This window comes from Callithrix jacchus, chromosome X (genome assembly GCF_049354715.1).
Source record: "Callithrix jacchus isolate 240 chromosome X, calJac240_pri, whole genome shotgun sequence".
Lineage (NCBI taxonomy): Eukaryota > Metazoa > Chordata > Mammalia > Primates > Cebidae > Callithrix > Callithrix jacchus.
In genome coordinates this window covers 53,753,501-53,775,221 of record NC_133524.1, presented here as the reverse complement: position 1 = coordinate 53,775,221, position 21,721 = coordinate 53,753,501, and the positions used below count along the sequence as shown (strand labels likewise).

The 21,721-nt window shown below is 45.8% G+C and overlaps 1 protein-coding gene and 1 non-coding gene across 2 annotated transcripts in view; one reads left to right on the top strand and one right to left on the bottom strand.

The window, feature by feature from the left end:
* Nucleotides 1–58: 58 nt before the first annotated feature.
* SMC1A (structural maintenance of chromosomes 1A) overlaps nt 59–21,721 on the top strand; it is a 44,482-nt gene continuing 22,819 nt past the window's right edge. The window contains exons 1-16 of the mRNA XM_002762903.6: nt 59–233; nt 4,226–4,414; nt 4,525–4,637; nt 5,933–6,136; nt 6,230–6,468; nt 7,109–7,367; nt 7,462–7,602; nt 10,701–10,783; nt 10,937–11,144; nt 14,520–14,705; nt 14,801–14,980; nt 15,082–15,228; nt 15,324–15,461; nt 16,620–16,736; nt 16,841–16,947; nt 21,286–21,427. Of these exons, the coding sequence (XP_002762949.1) occupies nt 125–233; nt 4,226–4,414; nt 4,525–4,637; nt 5,933–6,136; nt 6,230–6,468; nt 7,109–7,367; nt 7,462–7,602; nt 10,701–10,783; nt 10,937–11,144; nt 14,520–14,705; nt 14,801–14,980; nt 15,082–15,228; nt 15,324–15,461; nt 16,620–16,736; nt 16,841–16,947; nt 21,286–21,427 (2,562 nt within the window). The 5' untranslated portion in view covers nt 59–124. The remainder of the gene's footprint in view (nt 234–4,225; nt 4,415–4,524; nt 4,638–5,932; nt 6,137–6,229; nt 6,469–7,108; nt 7,368–7,461; nt 7,603–10,700; nt 10,784–10,936; nt 11,145–14,519; nt 14,706–14,800; nt 14,981–15,081; nt 15,229–15,323; nt 15,462–16,619; nt 16,737–16,840; nt 16,948–21,285; nt 21,428–21,721) is intronic.
* Nucleotides 17,743–17,883, bottom strand: LOC118150707 (U4 spliceosomal RNA). The gene has a single exon (XR_004738863.1). It is a non-coding gene; the product is annotated as a U4 spliceosomal RNA (small nuclear RNA).

Genomic DNA, 21,721 nt, shown 5'->3' with positions numbered 1-21,721 from the left:
CTGGACATAATATCGCGAGATTTGTCAGCCGCCCGGCCTGCACTGCGGCGTTTCCCGCGCGGACTATCTCAGTTCCCGGTCGTACGGCGCGGCCTGTCGTATTGCCACCGGCGCCACGGCCGTCATGGGGTTCCTGAAACTGATTGAGATCGAGAACTTTAAGTCTTACAAGGGTCGACAGATTATCGGACCATTTCAGAGGTTCACCGCCATCATTGGCCCAAATGGCTCTGGTGAGATAAACCTGGCTGCGGCCCTGCTTAGTCCCGGCCTGGACCCCCTATCCGGTGCTGGAGTAGTGCACCTCGGCCCATGTAACCTGAAACGTCGAGGACCCTTACGGGTTCCTTGCCCCTCCACAGGGGGTTCTGCTGGAACCCGCTCTCCCCGCGCAGGTGCTCTAACTCGAACCCCTTCCAGGTGTCACTTTTGCGGCTTCCTTCGCGGCCCCCGCCCTGTCCGAGTGGTACTGGCCGAGCTGCCCGTTACCCCGCCCACTTCCCCCTCCCGCCAAAGGAGGCGCGTCCGGAGCCAGCTGCCCGCCAGCTGCCAGTCCCCCGCCACGCGGCTCCCGGCTGGACCGGCCCGAGCCGGCTTCCCAGCTTTATTTGACTCTCTCCGGAAAATGTGGGGACAGGTCGTAGTTCTCCTGTGGCCTCCGGTCCCAAACGGTGCACTTCTGTTTCAGCCCAGCGTCCCCTCCTGCCTTGCATTGGTATACTCCAACTCTTTCCTTTTTACTCCCCTCCCAAGGCGCCACTTTTGAATTTCATACCCAGCGCTCCGGTCTTTAGAGTGCTTGAGGTCTCGATCCCCACCCCTAACCGTTATAGTAAAGGTAGTTGCCTCGAACTCTCAGCACCGAACCCGTCAAAAGCCGAAACTCATTGTTTTACCAAATTTGTTGAATGCTTATTTATCAGGAGTTTTTCAATTTCAAGTTGTGGAGACAGCGGAGAATAGAATAAACCAAGTCCATGTTCACAGGGAACTTGTAGTCCCTTTGCCCTCTTCCTCTGTGGCATACCGTAGACACTTGGCACACATTAATGTTTTAAGTCCTGTATTGATGGTGTCTGTTTTTATATCTTCATTGGTCTGTGAATACTGTAAAGCAGACATTCCTTGAGAAGTTTTACTGGTGTTCAGTCCATAATATATATTATAAAAATGTTTACAAGATTGATTGTGATTAGAGAGGCCTGTGGTTGTGAGATGTTTTTGTCATCCCTGGAAATGATGGGAGAAGCCTAAGGGTTGGATATTGGTTCCTAAAAGGCTGACTGACTCCTGGTCTGCATGGTATGCTAGTCCTGCTGTGATGAGGGAGACGAGCTGAGTCTAGAATTATGTTAGGATAGGACTCATTAATTAATTACCTACTGTGTGTGTCAAGTACTTTATTTATTGGGACTCTTCTTTTTTTTCTTGAGATATTCTTGTTCTGTCGTCCAGGCAGGAGTGCAGTGGCATGATCTTGGCTCACTGCAACTTCTGCCTCTTGGGTTCAAGGATTTTCGTGCCTCAGCCTCCGAAGTAGCTGAGACTACAGATGTGCGCCACCACACCTAGGTAGTTTTTGTATTTTTAGTAGAGATGGTGTTTTGCCCTGTTGGCCAGGGTGGTCTCAAACTCCTGGACTCAAGTGATCTGCCTGCCTCAGCCTCCCAAAGTGCTGGGATTACAGGCATGAGCCACTGCGCCCAGCCAAGGGACCCTTTACATTTAAATTCTCAAAATGACCCTAGGAGGGAAATGCCAATAGCTTCATTTTATACGTGAGGAGACTGTGGCACAGAGGTGTGATAACTTGTCCATCATTCTCAGAACCCATGCCTGTGCTCCTGCCATTCCAACAGAGATGTATGTACCACACATATTTTTAGACCTGTGAGTTGTGGTTTTTTCACTTTTTTCCAGGTGAGGGAATGGAAGCTTAGCTAAGAAGTAGTGAAAGTAAGATTAGAACCTGGTCTGTTGGTTCTAAGCCCAAGCTTTTTTTTTTTTTTTTTTTGGAGACGGAGTCTCATTCTGTGGTCCACGCTGGAGTGCAGTGGTGGGATTTTGGCTTACTGCAGCCTCTGCCTCCCAGGTTCAAGCTATTCTCCTGCCTCAGCCTCTCAAGTAGCTGGGATCACAGGTGTGTACCACCACCTTGGCTAATTTTTGTATTTTTGGTGGCGATAGGGTTTCACCATGTTGGCCAGGCTGGTCTTGGATTCCTGACCTCAAGTGATCCACCCACCTCAGCCTCCCAAAGTACGGAGATTATAGTCTTGAGCCATCTCATCCGGCCTTTTTTTTTTTTTTTTTTTTTTTTTTGAGTCAGCGTCTTGCTTTGTCATTAAGGCTGGAGTATAGTGGCACAATCATGGCTCATTGCAGCCTCAACTTCCCGGGCTCAAGCAACCCTCCCACCTCAGCCTCCGGAGTAGCCAGGACAACTGGAGTGTGCCACCATGCCCAGTTAATTTTTATATTTTTTGTAGGGACGGGATTTTGCCGTGTTGTCCAGGCTGGTCTCAAACTCCTGAGATAAGTGATCTGCCCACCTCTGCTTCCCAAAGTGCTGGGATTACAGGAGTGAGATACCATGCTCAACCTAGTCATAGTTATACCGTCTCCATGGAAGGACTTGGGCTGCTTTTTTTATGGCTGAGTAGAAAGGTGTTGGAAATCAGATCTTCAGTTTGAAGTCATATATAAGTCGTTTAGGGAGAATCTTGAGATAGAAATTATAGAGACTAAACTGTTCCTCCTTATCCACCAGCCCATCTAAACTTTTTTTTTTTTTGAGACAGAGTCTCCCTCTGTTGCCCAGGCTGGAGTGTAGTGGCGCAATCTCGGCTCACTATAACCTCCCCCTCCTGGGTTTAAGTGATTCTCCTGCTTGAGCCTCCTGAGTAGCTGGGATTACAGGCACACGCCACCAGACCCAGCTAATTTTTGTATTTTTAGTAGAGATGGGGTTTCACCATGTTGGCCAGGATGGTCTCGATCTCTTGACCTGGTGATCCACCCGCCTTGGCCTCTCAAAGTGCTGGGATTACAGGCTTGAGTCACCACGCCCAGACTCCAGTTTATAGTTAAGCTTTCTTAATTTGCTTCCTAAATGTCTTTTTGTTGTTTTGGAACCAGAGTCGAGTCAGAGTTTGTGCACTGTTTGCCTATGTCTCAGAAATCTCTCATGGTTTGGAATGGTTCTCTCAACCTTTCATTTTAGACACTTTTTTTGTTTGTTTGTTTGTTTGTTTGTTTGTGACGGAGTCTCCCTTTATTGCCTGGGCTGGAGTGCAGTGGCGCGATCTTGGCTCACTGCAACCTCTGCTTTCCAGGTTCAAGCGATTCTCCTGCCTCAGCCTCCTGAGTAGCTGGGACTACAGGCACATGTTACCATGCCCAGCTAATTTTTTGTATTTTTTGATAGAGACGGGGTTTCACTGTGTTAGCCAGGATGGTCTCATCTCCTGACCTCATGGTCCATCCGCCTCAGCCTCCCAAAGTGCTGGGATTACAGGCATGAGCCACCACGCCCAGCCGACACTGACGTTTTGAAAAGATCAGGCCATTTGTCTTGTAGAACATCCCATGTTCTGTGTTCATGTTAAGGTTTCCATGAGGAAACCTTACTATATTTCTCTATATTGTATTGCTGTATTTCCTAGAAACTGGAAGATAAGTCTAAAGGCTTGTTTAGGTTCAAGTTAGTCTTGCTCTGTTGCCCAGGCTGGAGTACAGTGGTGTCCTCGTAGCTCACTGCAGCCCTGAACTCCTGAGCTCAAGTGATCCTCCCTCCTCAGCCTCTTGAGTAGCTGGGACTACAGGTGCATGCCACCAGGCCCAGCTAATTTTTAAAGTTTTAGTAGAGACTGGGTTTTGCCTTGTTGTCGAAGCTGATTTCAAACTCCTGATTTCAAGCGATCTCCCTGCCTCGGCCTTCCAAAGTACTGGGATTACAGGTGTGTGCCACTATGCTTGGCCTGGTTTCTATTGTATAGCTTCTGACTGCTATACAGTAACTGCAGGAGGACTGTTTTTCTTAAGCCTTTGACCCAGAGCTTTGGTTGTGCTCAGTCTTTATGGGGGCAGAGGAGTAATCTCTCCTCCCATTAGTTTGAGTACTGAGTGATTAGGGGAAATTCTTGTTTGTCTCAATATCTTTATTCCTTTTCCTCTCCTCTTCATTCTGACTTTCCCTCTACTGCCTTGTCCCTTCTTCCCTTAGGTAAGTCAAATCTCATGGATGCCATCAGCTTTGTGCTAGGTGAGAAAACCAGCAACCTGAGGGTAAAGACCCTGCGGGACCTGATCCATGGAGCTCCTGTGGGCAAGCCAGCTGCCAACCGGGCTTTCGTCAGCATGGTCTACTCTGAGGAGGGAGCTGAGGACCGCACCTTTGCCCGTGTCATTGTAGGTGGGTGAGGCTTGCCAGAAGGCTCTCTTTGGGTCCTGGGAGGTGGCTAGACTAGTTGCCTGGGACAGGAAGGAGGCCTGACCCTTGCCAACTCATGCATTGTTTTGTAGGGGGTTCCTCTGAGTACAAGATCAACAACAAAGTGGTCCAGCTACATGAGTACAGTGAGGAATTAGAGAAGTTGGGCATTCTCATCAAAGCTCGTAACTTCCTCGTTTTCCAGGTGGGCGGTTTTAACAGTTGGCTATCTGGTTTTTGCCAGACCATGTCCCATCCCTACTGTGCCTGCTTCATCTCAGGCTTTATCATCTCTCCCTTGAACTAATGTAGCATCTTCTTCACTGAGCTTCCCGACTCAAGTATGGCCCCTGAGCCAGGTTCATCTTACGAGGACACACATTTGTTTTATTTCCCCTCCCTTTTTTCCTTAAAGCATTTCAGTGATTCCTTATTGCCTTACAGTGGTGGTTCTTAAACTGTAGTCTCCACACCAGCAGTATCAACATTACCTGGGAACATGTTAGAAAATGCACATTCTCGGGCCCTATCCTAGACCTCCTGACTTGGAAGGAACTGTGGGGTGGGGCAGAGCAGTTTGTGTTTTACCAAGCTCTCCCTGTTATTATGATGCTGGCTGAAATTTGAGAACTGTTGCCTTAGGATGAGATCCAAATTTCTAAGCCTATCATTTGGGAAATATCATCGAAATCCAAATACCATCTGTATGCTCTTCTCTTCCAGCCTTGCACTGCAGCCTACTTAAACCGTTTATCGTTCTGCAAATTCACCTGCTTTCTTTGGCCTACAGGTCTTTGCATATTAATTTACCTCTACATGGAATAACCTTTTTTTTTTTTTTTTTTTTTGGAGACGGAGTTTCCCTTGTTACCCAGGCTGGAGTGCAGTGGCACGATCTCAGCTCACTGCAACCTCCACCTCCCAAGTTCAAGCGATTCTCTTGCCTCAGCCTCCCGAGTAGCTGGGACTACAGGCACCTGCCACCACACCTGGCTAAGTTTTGTATTTTTGCTAGAGACGGGGTTTCACCATTTAGGACAGGCTAGTCTTGAATTCCTGACCTCAGGTGATCCTCCTGCCTTGGCCTCCCAAAGTGCTGGGATTACAGGCATGAGCTACCATGACTGGCCATCTTTTGTCTTTTATTTTCTTGGTTAGTTTCCTCCCATCTTCCAAACTCAGCACAGATGTCACCTTTGGGAAGCATTCTGAGGTAGCTATCCCTGTCAGTCTCCTACCCCCAAGCTTCATTTTGTCCTTTTCATGTGCTGTTTCTGTTACTGCATGTAACACTGTGTTATCTTTGTGTTTGTCCCTTCCCTTTGGCTCCCTGTGCTCCACAGAGGGCAAGGAATTTGTCCTCAAAGCCCAGTGTGAAATGTGGCACCAGGGGTGTGGGAGAGAACGTCAGTGAACTTTTTTGGATGAAGGAGTGTAAATAGGTAAGGTGAACTGGGCTGGCTGGTGTCTGAAGTGGAAGAGTGTTTCGACCTTTACTAGGGTGCTGTGGAATCTATTGCCATGAAGAACCCCAAAGAGAGGACAGCTCTATTTGAAGAGATTAGTCGCTCTGGGGAGCTGGCACAGGAGTATGACAAGCGAAAGAAGGAAATGGTGAAGGCCGAAGAGGACACACAGTTTAATTACCATCGCAAGAAAAATATTGCAGCTGAACGCAAGGAAGCAAAGCAGGAGAAAGAAGAGGTAGGTGGCCAACCTACCTCTTGGATCTGAGGGACCAGGATGGAGCCAGTGCCTTATCGATGCACCCCTGCCACCATTCCCCTGTTTACACAGGCTGACCGCTACCAGCGCCTGAAGGATGAGGTAGTACGAGCTCAGGTACAGCTGCAGCTCTTTAAGCTTTACCATAATGAAGTGGAAATTGAGAAGCTCAACAAGGAACTGGCCTCTAAGAACAAGGAGATCGAGAAGGACAAGAAGCGTATGGACAAAGTGGAGGATGAGCTGAAGGAAAAGAAGAAGGAGCTGGGCAAAATGATGCGGGAGCAGCAGCAGATTGAGAAAGAGATCAAGTAAGAGGTGGACCTGGGCCTGCAACTTGTGGGAAACCAGGAGGCCATGCTGTTCATTAGGGTTCCTATGAGCCCGCTTATTTGTGTTATTTTCCTGACTTGCTTTTATAAGAACCAAGCCCATTTCTTGACTTGCAGTTTAGACAAATAGAATATTTAAGCAATCAGGCCCTGGGTAGACAGGTGCTCAGATGAGGGAGAACTCAAAAGGGGTGGTGGCCTTGCCAAGAAAGAGGAAGCAGTGTGAGGCCGAGCCAATGGAATGGCTGGGAAGGCCTTCCTAGAAGAGGAAAACTGAAGCTAGAAGTTTAAAGGATAGGAATTTGAAAAGGTTAGATCAGACAGGGGCCAACTAAGTAAATACAGGATGTTCTTGGGAGTTGTTAATTAGTGTCCTGGCCAGGGTTGAGGCAGAGTTGGTAGCTTTTCCTTATGGAGTGGCTGGAATGCCAGGGTGAAGTCATACCTTCCAGAGAGTAGTCAGACTGCCCCTTTTTTTAGCATCTGTGGGGTATCATGTCCTTGTTCTTTAATTCCCTGAGGTTGGCTGAGGGGCTTAAACTCCCCTTTGGGTAAAAAGCCTGGGAACCCTCCCTTCTTCCAAAATGTTCACTGGTTTCCTCCGCCCCTCTGGCAAAAGGGAGAAGGATTCAGAATTGAACCAGAAGCGGCCTCAGTACATCAAAGCCAAGGAGAATACCTCCCACAAAATCAAGAAGCTGGAAGCAGCCAAGAAGTCTCTGCAGAATGCTCAGAAGCACTACAAGAAGCGTAAAGGTGACATGGATGAGCTGGAGAAGGAGATGCTGTCAGTGGAGAAGGCCCGGCAGGAGTTTGAAGAACGGATGGAAGAGGAGAGTCAGAGTCAGGGCAGAGATTTGACCTTGGAGGAAAATCAGGTAAGTTCTGGAAGGGGTTGGCAGGGAGGAGGTCCCTGGGGCTGACATCTGCTGACTTGGTCAACCCTGTTCTCTTTCCCTGTCCCTAACACAGGTGAAGAAATACCACCGGTTGAAAGAAGAAGCCAGCAAGAGAGCAGCTACCCTGGCCCAGGAGCTAGAGAAATTCAATCGAGACCAGAAAGCTGACCAGGACCGTTTGGATCTGGAAGAACGGAAGAAAGTAGAGACAGAGGTGGGCTACAGTTATTGTGGTTGATGGTCCACATAAAAGGAAGTACAGGTTGAGCATCCCAAATCCAAAATAAACCAAAATCTGAAAGATTTCTGGTCCCAAGCATTTTGGATGAGAGATACCCAGCGTGTAATGATAGTCTTTTTTTTTTTTTTTTTTTTGGGACACTGTCTCATTCTGTTACCCTGGCTGGAGTGCAGTGATTCAGCCTTGGCTCACCACAACCTCTGCCTTCCAGGTTCAAGCAATTCTCCTACCTCAGCCTCCCGAGTACCTGGGATTACAGGCACCTGCCACCATGCCCAGCTAATTTTTTTTTGTATTTTTAGTAGAGCTGGGGTATCTCCATGTTGGCCAGGTTGGTCTTGAACTCCTGGCCTCAAGTGATCTACCCATCTTGGCTTCCCAAAGTGCTGGGATTATGGGTGTGGCTGATAGTCTTAATGATAATGACAATAGCTCACATCTGTTGAGCACTTACTATATGATAGGCAGTGTTCTTTACATGTATTTACTCATTTAATCATTTATGATTACTTTTATGGAATGGCTACTATTACCCTATTTCACAAATGAGGAAATGACGACACAGAGTAATTTGCCTAAGGTCACAAGGAGTTATTGTTATTTTTGAGACAGGGTCTTTTCTCTGTCATGCAGGCTGAAATGCAGTGGTGTGACCATGGCTCACTGTAGTCTCGACTTCCCAGGATCAAAGCGATCTTTCTGCCAGAGCCTCCCAAGTATCCAGGACAAGAGGTGCTTGCCACCATGGCTGGCTACTTTTCTTTTTGAGACAGAGTCTCACTCTGTTGCCCAGGCTGGAGTGCAGTGGCATGATCTCGACTCATTGCAACCTCTGCCTGCCACGTTCAACTGATTCCTTTTTTTTTTTTGAGACGTAGTTTTACTCTTGTTGCCCAGGCTGGAGTGCAGTGGCACAATCTTGGCTCACTGCAACCTCTGCCTCCTGGGTTCAGACAATTCTGCCTCAGCCTCCCGAGTAGCTGAGGAGATTACAGGTGCCAGCCACCAACCTGGCTAATTTTTGTATTTGTAGTAGAGACAGGGTTTCACCACGTTGGTCAGGCTGGTCTCGAACTCCTGACCTCAGCTGATCCACCCTCCTCGGTCTCCCAAAGTGCTGGGATTACAGGCATGAGCCATCGCTCTCGGCCCAGTTCAAGTGATTCTTTTTTTTTTTTTTTCAAGTGATTCTTAAGTCTCAGCCACCACCCAAGGAGCTGGGGTGACAGGTGGGTACCACCACACCTGGCTAAATTTTTTATATTTTTAGTAGAGATGGAATTTTTTTTTTTTTTTTTTTTTGAGACAGAGTTTTGCTCTTGTTACCCAGGCTGGAGTGCAATGGCACGATCTCGGCTCACCGCAACCTCTGCCTCCTGGGATCAGGCAATTCTCCTGCCTCAGCCTCCTGAGTAGCTGGGATTACAGGCATGCACCACCATGCCCAGCTAATTTTTTGTATTTTTAGTAGAGATGGGGTTTCACCATGTTGACCAGGCTAGTCTTGAATTCCTGACCTCAAGTGATCCACCTGCCTCAGCCTCCTAATTTTTTGTAGAGACAGGGTTTCGCCTTGTTGCTCAGGCTGGTCTCAAACTCCTGCCTGCCTTGGCTATCTGCCTGCCTCAGCTATCTGCCTACCTCAGCCTCCCAAAGTGTTGGGATTACAGATGTGAGCCACTGCGCCCAGCCACTCACATAACTATTAAATAGCAGAACCAGAACCTGGACAGTGTTGCTCTAAAGCCCACACTCTTACCAAATATACTTCACTTACTGCCTCCCTGATATCAATATTGTAATAACAGTGATAGAAAGTTGTCACAGTGTCCCAGGAGTGTACAGTGTTCTAGGCATTCTGCTAAGCACTTTTAAATATTTAAAAGAATGTTAGCCAGGCATGGTGGATCACTTGAGGCCAGGAGTTTGAGATCAGCTTGAGCAACAGTGAGAACCTATCTCAAATTTTATTTTATTTTATTTTTTTATGGACTTACGGTACTTTTTTTTAAATGGACTTGCAGTCCATTTTTAATTTAGTTTTTTTATGGACTTGCAGTCCATGAAATTTTAAAAAATAATTAAAAAAAAATTTTTTTTGAGATGGAGTCTTGCTCTGTCTCCCAGGCTGGAGTGCAGTGGCGCAATCTCAGCTCACTGCAACCTCTGCCTCCCAGGTTCAAGCAATTCTCTTGCCTCAGTCTCCTGAGTATCTGGGATTACAGGCAGGCGCCACCACATCTGGCTAATTTTTGTATTTTTAGTTAGAGATGGGGTTTCACCATGTTGGTCAGGCTGGTCTTAAAATCCTGACCTCATGATCTGCCTGCTCTGGCCTCCTGAAGTGCTGGGATTAACAGGTGTGAGCCACTGCGCCCAGCCAAAAAATAATTTTCTAAAAGAATGTGGTAGTCACTAATATTAATAGCGACCCTATATTAAGCACTTAATGTATGTTCTATGCAATGGAGATTACCCATATTTTGCAGGTAAGGAAACGGAGGTGCAGACAGGCCTATGAAGCTTTATTTTGATTTGAGCCTCCATGGTTGGTGAGGAAGTTGCCTGGGCTGGGTAGAACACCTGTGAGAGGTTCTGGAGATCTGGGAGGCCCCCATCATCAGTTAACCTCTATGCTTTTTTTTTGATTATGGAGTCTTGCTCTGTCACCCAGACTGGAGTGCAGTGGCTTGATCTCAGCTGACTACAACCTTTGCTTCCTGGGTTCAAGTGATTATCCTGCCTCAACCTGAGGAGATGGGACTATAGGCATGTGCCGCCATACCTGGCTAATTTTTGTATTTTTTTAGTAGAGACAGGGTTTTACCATATTGGCCAGGCTGATCTCGTGATCTGCCCACCTTGGCCTCCCAAAGTGCTGGGATTACAGGAGTGAGCCACTGGTCCTGGCTCCTATGTCTACTTTTTAGTAGGTCTCCTATATTAGTGATAGATTGTCCTGGACTGTTGGGCTCTTGGATGAGTGGTCACATAAGGGGTGTTACTCAGGGTCCCCATGGTCTTGGCATAAACTTGTGCAGCCCTGATGATGGGATATGTTTGTTTCCTAGGCCAAAATCAAGCAAAAGCTGCGGGAAATTGAAGAGAATCAGAAGCGGATTGAGAAACTGGAAGAATACATCACCACTAGCAAGTATGTAGCTCTGCAACTGTCCCCCTTACTTCTAGGCCTGTTCTTGTGACCCTGCCTGTCCTGCCCCTCTTCACAAAGGACCTCCAGAGCCTCTCTGAGCCAGAAGTGTTTTCTCACCAGCAGGAGTAATTCCTATGTGCCCTCACTTTGTAGGCAGTCCCTAGAAGAGCAGAAGAAGCTAGAGGGGGAGCTGACAGAGGAGGTGGAGATGGCCAAGCGGCGTATTGATGAAATCAATAAGGAACTGAACCAGGTGATGGAGCAGCTAGGGGATGCTCGCATTGACCGACAGGAGAGCAGCCGCCAGCAGCGAAAGGCAGAGATAATGGAGAGCATCAAGCGCCTTTACCCTGGCTCTGTGGTAAGAGCGGAGAGGGAACTCATTTCCTGAGCGCTTAGACTCACTGTCACATGATTTTCCCAGCAGCCCTCTGAGGACAGGGTTGCCAGTCCCATTTTTATTGTTGTGGGAATTGAGGCTTGGCGAGGTTTAAAAAAGCAGTACTTCTAAATGAAAGAACTGTAGTACAGACCCAACATGTTCTCCTAAGCTCATGTTAATTTTTTTTTTTTTAATTTTTCAAATGAGTGCCTGTCATACTAGGCACTCATGTTCTTTTCATCATACCAATTGCATCTTTCTGAAGGGTTTGTTTTGCTGTGTCCATGCCTCTGGGAGAGGAATTGGAAAACCAGGGAAGATTTTGGAAGCATATGGGGCCACAGGGCTGGAATTACTCTCCCAGGAGGTAGCTGTGTGCGGTCTTCTATATGGGCTCCCTTGGCATGTACTAACCAGCCCAGTAGCTTTTAGGGACACCCTGAGCTTTATCAGATCTCTTGATCTTTTGGCCTCTTTCACCAAATCCTGAGTTCCCAGGTTCCCTGAATATTATGCCATACTTGGGTTCAATTTAGTTGGGTTCCACAAAACTCTTCTAGGCACTGCTGGGGAGATAAGTATGAATTAGAGTCGGTCTCTGCCCTCTTATGTGATAGTTCTTAGGGAACCAGGCTTGGCTTTGGAGGCTGCAGGAAAGGAACTGGTAAAAGATATTTATTTTGAGATGGAGTCTCACTCTGTTGCCTAGACTGAGTACAGTGGCGTAGTCTTGGCTCACTGCATACTCCACCTCCCAGATTCAAGTGATTCTCCTGCCTCAGCCTCCCAAGTAGCTGGGATTACAGGTACCCACCACCATGCCCAGATAATTTTTTTGTATTTTTAGTAGAGATGAGGTTTCTCCATGTTGGCCAGGCTGGTTTTGAACTCTTGACCTCAAGTGATCCGCCTGCCTTGACCTCCCAAAGTGCTAGGATTACAGGTGTGAGCCGCCACACCCAGCCGGATTTATTTTGCTCAGGGCCTAAGAGAATTTGAAATAATAAATATAAGATATTTGGCATAGTGCCTGGGTGACAGCAGTGTGTAAAATGGTAAATGTGAGGTTTAGAAAGATGATTTTGGATTCAGACACGACTGCCTGAAGTCATTGCTTGGGAGCCAGAATAGGCTTTTGCTTTATAGCATGGGAGCTGTTTTCTTCTGTGAGACAGGAAAAAAACCAAAGTGTTTTTTCTACTCTCACACAACCAGCACAACACTTCACTTCTGACACCAGAAGTGTGGGGGTTTTTCCTCACACACCAGCAATTCTCCAGCAGACACCAGCTGGGTGACCTATAATTCAGTTCAACTCTAACACTGTTTATCTAGAGATAGCATCAGATCCCACAGGTTAGGGGCTCAGTCCAAGATTTCAGATGCCAGTTGCAAGTCTCACATTGTGACTTGTGGTTCTGACTGACCTATAAATTACAGTTCCTGAGAGTCCCTGCCTGGGTTCAATTAATTTACTAGAGCAGCTCACAGAGCTCAGGAAAATGTTTTACTTACATTTACCCATTTATTATGAAGGATATTACAGAGGATACAGAGAACAGCCAGATGGATGCATAAGGTAAGGTATGAGAGAAGAGGTGTGAATCTTCCAAATGCCCAATCTGGCAAGCCACCCTCCAGGTACCTTCACACAGGTGTTTCATTATGTAGTCATGATTGATCAAATTATCAGCCAACAGTGATCAGTTCAACCTTCAGGACCCTCTCCCCTCCTGAAGGTTGTGGAGGTGGAGCTAAGAGTCCCAAATCTAATCAGGCCTTGGTCTTTCTGGTAACCAGCCCCTATCTAGAAGCTGACTATGGGCCTCCAGCCATAATCGTCTCATTAATGTGCAAAAGACACTGCTCATTTCCGAGATTCTAAGGGTTTTAGTTGTGTGTCAGGAACTCTGGTGTAGAAGACTAAATATGTATTTCATAATACCACAGTCCACTCTGGTCTTCAAACACAGATCCCTTGCATCAGAACAATCATGTAATGTAGAAAGAGGCAGGGAGCAGTGGCTCATGCCTGTAATCCAAGCACTATGGGAGGCCAAGGTGGGCAGATCACCTGAGGTCAGGAGTTCGAGACCAGCCTGCCAACATGGTCAAACCCCTGTCTCTACTAAAAATACAAATATTAGCTGGACATGGTGGCGGGCGCCTGTAATCCCAGCTGTTTGGGAGTCTGAGGCAGGAGAATCGCTTGAACCCAGGAGGCAGAGGTTGCAGTGAGCTGGGATTGTGCCACTGCACTCCAGCCTGGGCAAGAGTGAGACTGTCTCAAAACAAAAAAACAAAAAAGGTAGAAAGATACTGGCATGTTAATAGAATTGCGTTCAGTCATAATTAATAGTTAGTCCATGATATCATGAATATGTCTTTTAGGGCAAGGCCATTCAGGTTTGCAGGCTTCTATTCAATCTCATTAGCTTCCAAAACCAGGAGTGTTCTCAGCAAACATAGCTTCACACTTTCAGGCATCTAGGATAATTGTGCTAAGAGACAATATCATCTCTTGCTCTGAACCTCTTTTGAGGTGTTAATGTAATATTGAGTTTCCCTCATTACATAACTCTCATTTCTTTATCTCCCTTCTCTTACCCAAACTTTTCCACCTTTGGAAGGGACATTAGGATTGGCCACTGTGCTGGTCTAGAGTGCACGCAGCCATCTAGTCTGCAATTGCCTATTCCTCAGTCCATACAGTCCCATTCAGATAGAGTAGGATTACGTAGGTGCAGAACTAATGGTCTGTTTTGTTGTTGTTGTTGTTTTTCTTGAGATGGAGTTTCGTTCTTCTTGCCTGGGCTGGAGTGCCATGGCACAATCTCAGCTCACTGCAACCTCTGCCTCCTGGGTTCAAGCGATTCTTCTGCCTCAGCCTCCTGAGTAGCTGGGCTTACAGGGGTGTGCCACCACGCCTTGCTAATTTTTTTTGTATTTTTAGTTGAGACGGGGTTTCACCATGTTGGCCAGGCTGATCTTGAACTCCTGACCTCAGGTGAGCCGTCTGTCTCAGCCTCCCAAAGTGCTGGGATTACAGGTGTGAGCTACTGTGCCCAGGCTTTTTTGTTTGTTTGTTTTGAGACAGGGTCGCATTATGTTGTCCAGGCTGGTCTTTAACTTCTGGGCTTAAGCAATCCTCCCACTGCAACCTCCCAAGTAGCTAGGATTACAAATACACACCACCATGCTCGGTATTAGGTTATCTTTACCACTAGGCAATACAGTTGCATTTGCTTCGTGATTTAGATTTTAGTCTATCCCCCTTTCCACACTGGGAATTAGGATTCCTGAACCAGCTCCCAAAAGCCTCATGCTTCAGTTTTCCCTTCCTACTTTACTCAGTATGGCCGACTCATTGACCTATGCCAGCCCACACAAAAGAAGTATCAGATTGCTGTAACCAAGGTTTTGGGCAAGAACATGGATGCCATTATTGTGGACTCAGAGAAGACAGGCCGGGACTGTATTCAGTATATCAAGGAGCAGCGTGGGGAGCCTGAGACCTTCTTGCCTCTTGACTACCTGGAGGTGAGGCTTATTGGGGATTGGGTCAGGCCAGTGTTCAAGGGCCCCTCTAGTACTCCATGTATGTGTTCTGCCACTGACTGAGCTTCTCCCCACAGGTGAAGCCTACAGATGAGAAACTCCGGGAGCTGAAGGGGGCCAAGCTAGTGATTGATGTGATTCGCTATGAGCCACCTCACATCAAAAAGGCCTTGCAGTATGCTTGTGGCAATGCCCTTGTCTGTGACAATGTAGAGGATGCCCGCCGCATTGCCTTTGGAGGCCACCAGCGCCACAAGGTGTGGATTCCCTTGCCCAGGTTGGAGCCGGACAGGCTTAACACTGGAGATTCATTTGTTCAGCTTCTCTCCCTCTTCTCTGTTGCCCCTGCTGTGTTTAGACAGTGGCACTGGATGGAACCCTATTCCAGAAGTCAGGGGTAATCTCTGGTGGGGCCAGTGACCTGAAGGCCAAGGCGCGGCGCTGGGATGAGAAAGCAGTTGACAAATTGAAAGAGAAGAAGGAGCGCTTGACAGAGGAGCTGAAAGTAAGTCACAGGCAGTGCTGTTTTTAGCAGTGGGGGTTCTAAGCCTAGGTCAGCCACCACCTTACCACCTAGCCTTTCTTTCTTTTTCACTTCAGGAGCAGATGAAGGCAAAACGGAAAGAGGCAGAGCTGCGTCAGGTGCAGTCTCAGGCCCATGGACTGCAGATGCGTCTCAAGTACTCCCAGAGTGACCTAGAACAGACCAAGACACGACATCTAGCCCTGAATCTGCAGGTGGGGCCTGGCCTTCAGCCCTGTTCTCCAAAGGCCATCCACACATTCCTGGCCTGTGTTTCTCTGGGGGTGGGGAACTTGTTTCACTTCCCTGTCTCCTCCCAGCCTGCCCCAGGTTGCCAAGTATAGCATAGAGTCAGACAGCCAGGAATTTAGAGCTTGGCTCTACCTTGGGTATGACATTAGACAAATAATTTCACCTCTCAGTGTCAACTTTTACATCTTTATCTATGAATCAGGAGTTAAGATAATACCTACTCAGCTGGATGCGATGGCTCATGCCTATAATCCCAGCACTTTGGGAGGCTGAGACAGGTGGATCACCTGAGGTCAGGAGTTAGAGACCAGCCTGGCCAACATGGTGAAACCTTATCTTTACTAACAATACAAAAAATTAGCCGGGCGTGGTGGCAGGTGCCTGTAATCCCAACTACTTGGGAGGCTGAGGCAGGAGAATTGCTGGAACCCAGGAGGTGGAGGTTACAGTGAGCCAAAATCGTGCCATTGCATTCCAGCCTGAGTGACAGAGCGAGACTGTGTCTCAAAATAAATACCTACTTTATAGGGTCATTATTGAATGAGTTAACATGTAAAGTGCTTAAGACTACTATGTGTTGAGTTTATGTTAGGTGCTATTGTTGGCATAATTTGCTCATTCAACAAATTTGAATTTTTGGAAGTGAGCTATGGGCATTTCAGTCCCTGCCTGTGTTTTGGGGGGATGGGCCACTGTTCTAGGTATATTAATGGTTTTTATTTTTTTTATTGAGTACTTCCCCAGACCACCCTAGAGGTGTTATGCAGTGTGTGTATGTATATATCATTTAATCTCCTTTTTCTAAACTCAAAAACTCTAAACTGAATTCCCAAACAACTCTGGCCCCAGGGATTATAGAGCAAAGTATGGGACCTATACTTAATGATGTTTACTGTGTGCCCAGCCCTGTGGATTGAAGCTGGCTGAACTGGATGCCAGGGAAGAAGCCATGTGATGGCTCCAGTGCAACATCATGAAGACTTGACTAGAGCGGTAGTGCTAAGCCAGGGTCTCTCAGTTGTGGAGAGCTAGCCCTTCCTGACTGTGGGGCCAATGCGGTCAAGGTAGCTTTTCCTCCAAGGATCCTGGTCTGCTTTGTCCTCTCAACCCATTGCCTGTAGGAGAAATCCAAGCTGGAGAGTGAGCTAGCCAACTTTGGGCCTCGCATTAATGATATCAAGAGGATCATTCAGAGCCGAGAAAGGGAAATGAAAGACTTGAAGGAGAAGATGAACCAGGTTGGTAGGGTGTGGGCCATACCGGCATGTGCATCAGGGCAGGACTGGGACTGGAAGCAGGACAGACTAAAAGGGCTGGTGCCCTCCCTGGCTTCTCTTCTCAGGTAGAGGATGAGGTGTTTGAAGAGTTTTGTCGGGAGATTGGTGTACGCAACATCCGGGAGTTTGAGGAAGAGAAGGTGAAACGGCAGAATGAAATCGCCAAAAAGCGGTAGGTGGGAGGATTGGTAGAAGAGATTGGGATGCCCTTGAGCCTCTAGCCTGACATCCTTGGAAAACCAGATGCTGTCATAAGGCAAGAATCAGCTCTTAGAATTATGTGAGTTTATGCAGGTAGGCCTTAAAGAACAGAAATCAGGAGGGCAATATGGCATAGAATGGTGGTTAAGAGTGCCAGCTCTCCCACTTATATGTATTTTGTTAAAATTTATAAGCAAGAAATTATAGATAAGTGGTTCTGACTTAGGAAGACAAAGAATCTCTCTTAAGAAAGAGAAGTGATGGTAATGTAAATAAAAATACTGTTTATATTCACATGATTTTAAGAAAACTGTAAAAGCAAAGACTTTGTAGTAATGACAACAAACGTGAAAAATAGATGTTTTCATAAAATTGGCTGTCAATATAATTATGTTTCTTCTGCCTATGATGTTGAGCAAGTTCTATCAGTCTGATTCTTAGTTTTCTTGTCTGTTAAGTAGAAGATACTGTTACTTACCTTAAAGGATGGCTTTCAGAATTCTGTAAGGTTTTTGGTTCTGGAAAATAGGAGGTGCTCAATAAAAGTTGACTCTGAATGGCAAAAAAAAAAAAAAAAAAAAAAAGTGCCAGCTCTAAACTTTATTTCCTGGATTCCTGGATTCCAACCCTAGCTTCACAGCTCATTATCTTTGGCAGTGACTTGACTTCTGTAAGCTGCAGTATCTGCAGAATGGTATAATGATACCTATCTCGTGGCATTGTTGGGAGTATCAGGTGAAATAATCTTTTTTTTTTTTTTTTCCAGTCCCCGTAGAGACTGCCAAAAATTGCCAATGCCAACTGTATTTCAAGTCGTCATTGCAGGGTGTTGGGAAAAGTTTTCAGTTAGCAATAATCCTGCGTTGGATAAACCTCATTGGCTATGATACTGCCACTGCGCAAAGCTTTTTTTTTTTTTTTTTAAAGACGGTCTCACTCTGTTGCCAAGACTGGCGTGCATTGGCAACCTTGACCTTCCCAGGCACAAGTGATCCTCCCACCTCAGCCTCCTCAGTAGCTGGGGCTACAGATGCTTGCCACCACACCCAGCTAATTTTTCTTTTTTTTCTTTTTCTTTTTTTTTTTTGTTGTTGTTGCAGAGATGGGGTTTTACCATGTTGTCCAGTCTGGTCTTGAATTCCTGGGCTCAAGTGATCCTCCTACCTCAGCCTCCCAAAGTGCTAGGATTGCAGGGTGAGCCATAGTGCCCGGCCTTTTTATTTTTTTTTAACCTTTTTAAAAGGTATTTAGCATCTTACGTAGCATCTACTAAGAGCAAGAAATACTAGTTTTTGTTGTCATTATAATGGGCAATGTGAGGTGGAGGGAGGTGGGGGATGAAATTCTTGGTTGAAAGAATAGCCAGAAGAAAATAATCTCTTTTTTTCCTCACTTTAGTCGATTCATTCATTCAACAAACCTTTGTTGAGTACCTACCTTGTGCCAGGTTGTCTTGTGCTAGGTATTAGAAGGGGGACAAGGGAGATAGAGGTAAGACAGATGAACATAACACAGTCTCTGCTGAAGGAGGTCACCCCTTGTACCCTGGGCTTCAGTTAGCTAAAGTCCTTTGCCCATATAGTAAATACTCATTGCTGTCCTACTCCAAGCCAGTCTCAAGGACACAGAGTTGAATCAGATGCTGTTCCTTTACTCAGGAAACTATAGAGTACTGGGGAAACATCAATTTCAGGACAGTGTGATTGATGGTGTAATTAAGGTAGATACAAAATACTGAAGAAATTTTCAAGGAACTGCAAATCAACAAGAGGAAAAATAAAAAAGCAATGACAAGAAACCCATTAGAAATGTGGCAAAGTACTTATGATACCTAATCCAATGAAAAAAGTAAGAAAAGTGGCAAGGACTATAGATAGCCTTTCATGGAAAGAGAAGTTCAAGTGGCTAACAACTGTAGGAATTGAGGTCTAACCTCTTAATCAGAGAAATGCAAATTTAAAAGTCTAATAGTGTTTGGTGGAAATAAATCTGTAGATGTCCTATGTAGTATGTGAATATATATATATATGCCCTATGGGTGTATATCCCAGAGAGAGTCTTGTCATAGGGTCTCAAAGAGACACACATTCAGTGTTGTTCATCTTGGCATAACTTGTAGTAGTGGGACATTGGTGGCAGTGTAGATGGCCACTACTGGGGAAAGCATAAGTCAAATGAATATATAAACTGGAATACTGTGTAGGAATTCACAGCAAGAACTAGATTTATGGGCAGCAATCATTAACTTATAAAGCTGGTATTGACTGGAAAAAAGAATAAAATTTATAACTCAGTAGGTTTGTGTAAAGTTTAGAACTATGGCATTTTACGAGGATATGCACTTTTTTTTTTTCCCCTGAGACGGAGTTTTGCACTTGTGCAATGGTTGGAGTGCAATGGTGCGATCTCAGCTCACCGCAACCTCCGCCTCCTGGGTTCAGGCAATTCTCTTGCCTCAGCCTCCTGAGTAGCTGGGATTACAGGCATGCACCACCATGCCCAGCTAATTTTTTGTATTTTTAGTAGAGACGGGGTTTCACCATGTTGACCAGGATGGTCTTGATCTCTTGACCTCGTGATCCACCCGCCTCGGCCTCCCAAAGTGCTGGGATTAGAGGCTTGAGCCACCGTGCCCGGCCAAGGATATGCATTTTTAAGGATTGCGTGTGTGTATGTCACTTTGTGGTGCATGTTCACAGTAGGAAAGGTAATATGAATGGAAATTGGGTATTGAAACAAAGGGGACAAGGGAAGGGTCTTGCCCAGGCAGTGATGATACGTGTTTTATGAACTGTGGGATATGATTAACTCGCCTCTGCATCAGAAGTCTAAAAAGGGAGGAACCCAGCAAAGTGTAATAGAAACTAGGAACCTGTTCAGAACCATCAGGAAAGGTTTTACAAAACAGGGAATGATGACTGGAGACCTGAAGAGTGAGTAGGATTTAGCCAGCCAGGCAGCACAGAAAAAGGGAATTCCAGGCAGAGAGAACAGCATGCTTGGAGGTGTGAGAGCATGCCTTGTTCTGGATGCTAAGTAGTTTTGAATGTCTGGAGCATAAAAGCAGGGTCAGGAAGAAGACGGGAGTGATGAAGAGGTCAGCAGGGACCAGATCACAGAGGCCTTTATGAGTCATACTTAGGAGACTGGACATAAAGTTGCATAGCTCAAAATTATAGAGTTAGTTACATTTTTATTTGGATTATGGTGGCTAATAGGTTTAAGCTGCTAGCATGACATCTGGCAGCATCTGTCATACCATATTGGAAGCTGGAGAGGGCAGTTGGAAGTTAGTCCTACCTGGCCTGCCAGTACCTGTGTATACTGGTTGCATACTCTGAGTTTCTGAAGAGATGGAGAGGAGGACAATAGCAGGAATGTAGTATTTTCTCCATGTTTTTGTACTATCCAAGTTCTGCCCTTTAAGAGGTTCTGGGACCTTGGGGCAGAGGTTGGGATGTTGTACTTGAAGCCCTTGGACAAAAGTGAGCTGAGTTCAGTCAATATACCTGGTGATAATGGTAACTAAAATTGATTGAGTAGTTATCTTGGACCTGGTGTGATTCTAAGGACTTTATACGTATTAACTCATTTAAAAATCTCCCAATAACCCTAAGGTAAGTACTATTATTATGTCCATTTTCCCAATGGGGAAACTGAGGCCTGGAGAGTATAACCAACTTGACTGAATCACACTACTAGTAAGTGGCAGAGTTGAGATACCAGTCTTCTTAATCCACTACATTATATTGCAATGGTGGTATACTAGAAAGAGCCCAGATTTTGGTGTTAAATCTGGGTTTCAGTCTTATGTGTGCCATTTACTAGCTGTGTGGCCTTGGGCAAGGTCCTTTACCTCTTGGCCTAAGTTTCCTCATTTGTAAAATTGGGATAATAATGCCTACTTGCAGAGCTGTTGATTAGAGGATTAGAGATAATGTATGTAAAGTACACAGAAGCTTAATAAATAGCAATTACCATAGCTGGTGGATTCAGATGGACTCTTTTATGCCTCCTTGTAGGAACGTGGAGGATGCTGGGGTCTCCAGTGTTTTAAGTGGGGATAAATAAGGTTTGGCCAAATCTTCCCTGCCTTGTGCCATGTCCACAGGGCTAGGCGGAGGAACTCAGCTTCAGAGGACCCTTTTATGTTCATATGGATGGATGAAGCAAGTTGCGACTGAAAATCAGTAACTGTGTCCCCAAGCCCTGGGTCTGGTTTCCCTTTCTTTCCACAGTTGGATTTTATACATTGGTTATCTCTGGCTGATGAGATTATGAGTGATTCTCCCCCTACCTTTATACACAGTTTGGAGTTTGAGAATCAGAAGACTCGCTTGGGTATTCAGTTGGATTTTGAAAAGAACCAACTGAAGGAGGATCAGGATAAAGTACACATGTGGGAGCAGACAGTGAAAAAGGATGAAAATGAGATAGAAAAGCTCAAAAAGGTAAGGAAGGAATTAAAAGACAGAGTAATAACTGGGAGGAAAAATGGGAAGAAATATGACAGAGGGATAATGTCTACAACTTAGAAATTTCTCATTTAAATCAGTAAGAGAAACAGCAAGACCTAAACGGGAAAAATGGACAAGTGTCACAAACAGTTCAAGAAGACATTCAAATAGTCTCTAAACACATACAGATAATTTAGTGTTACTAAAGAAATGCAAATTAAAGCAATAGTCAGATGCAGTTTATTTCCTGTCACATCACAGAAAATGTGAAAACAAAGGACAATGCTT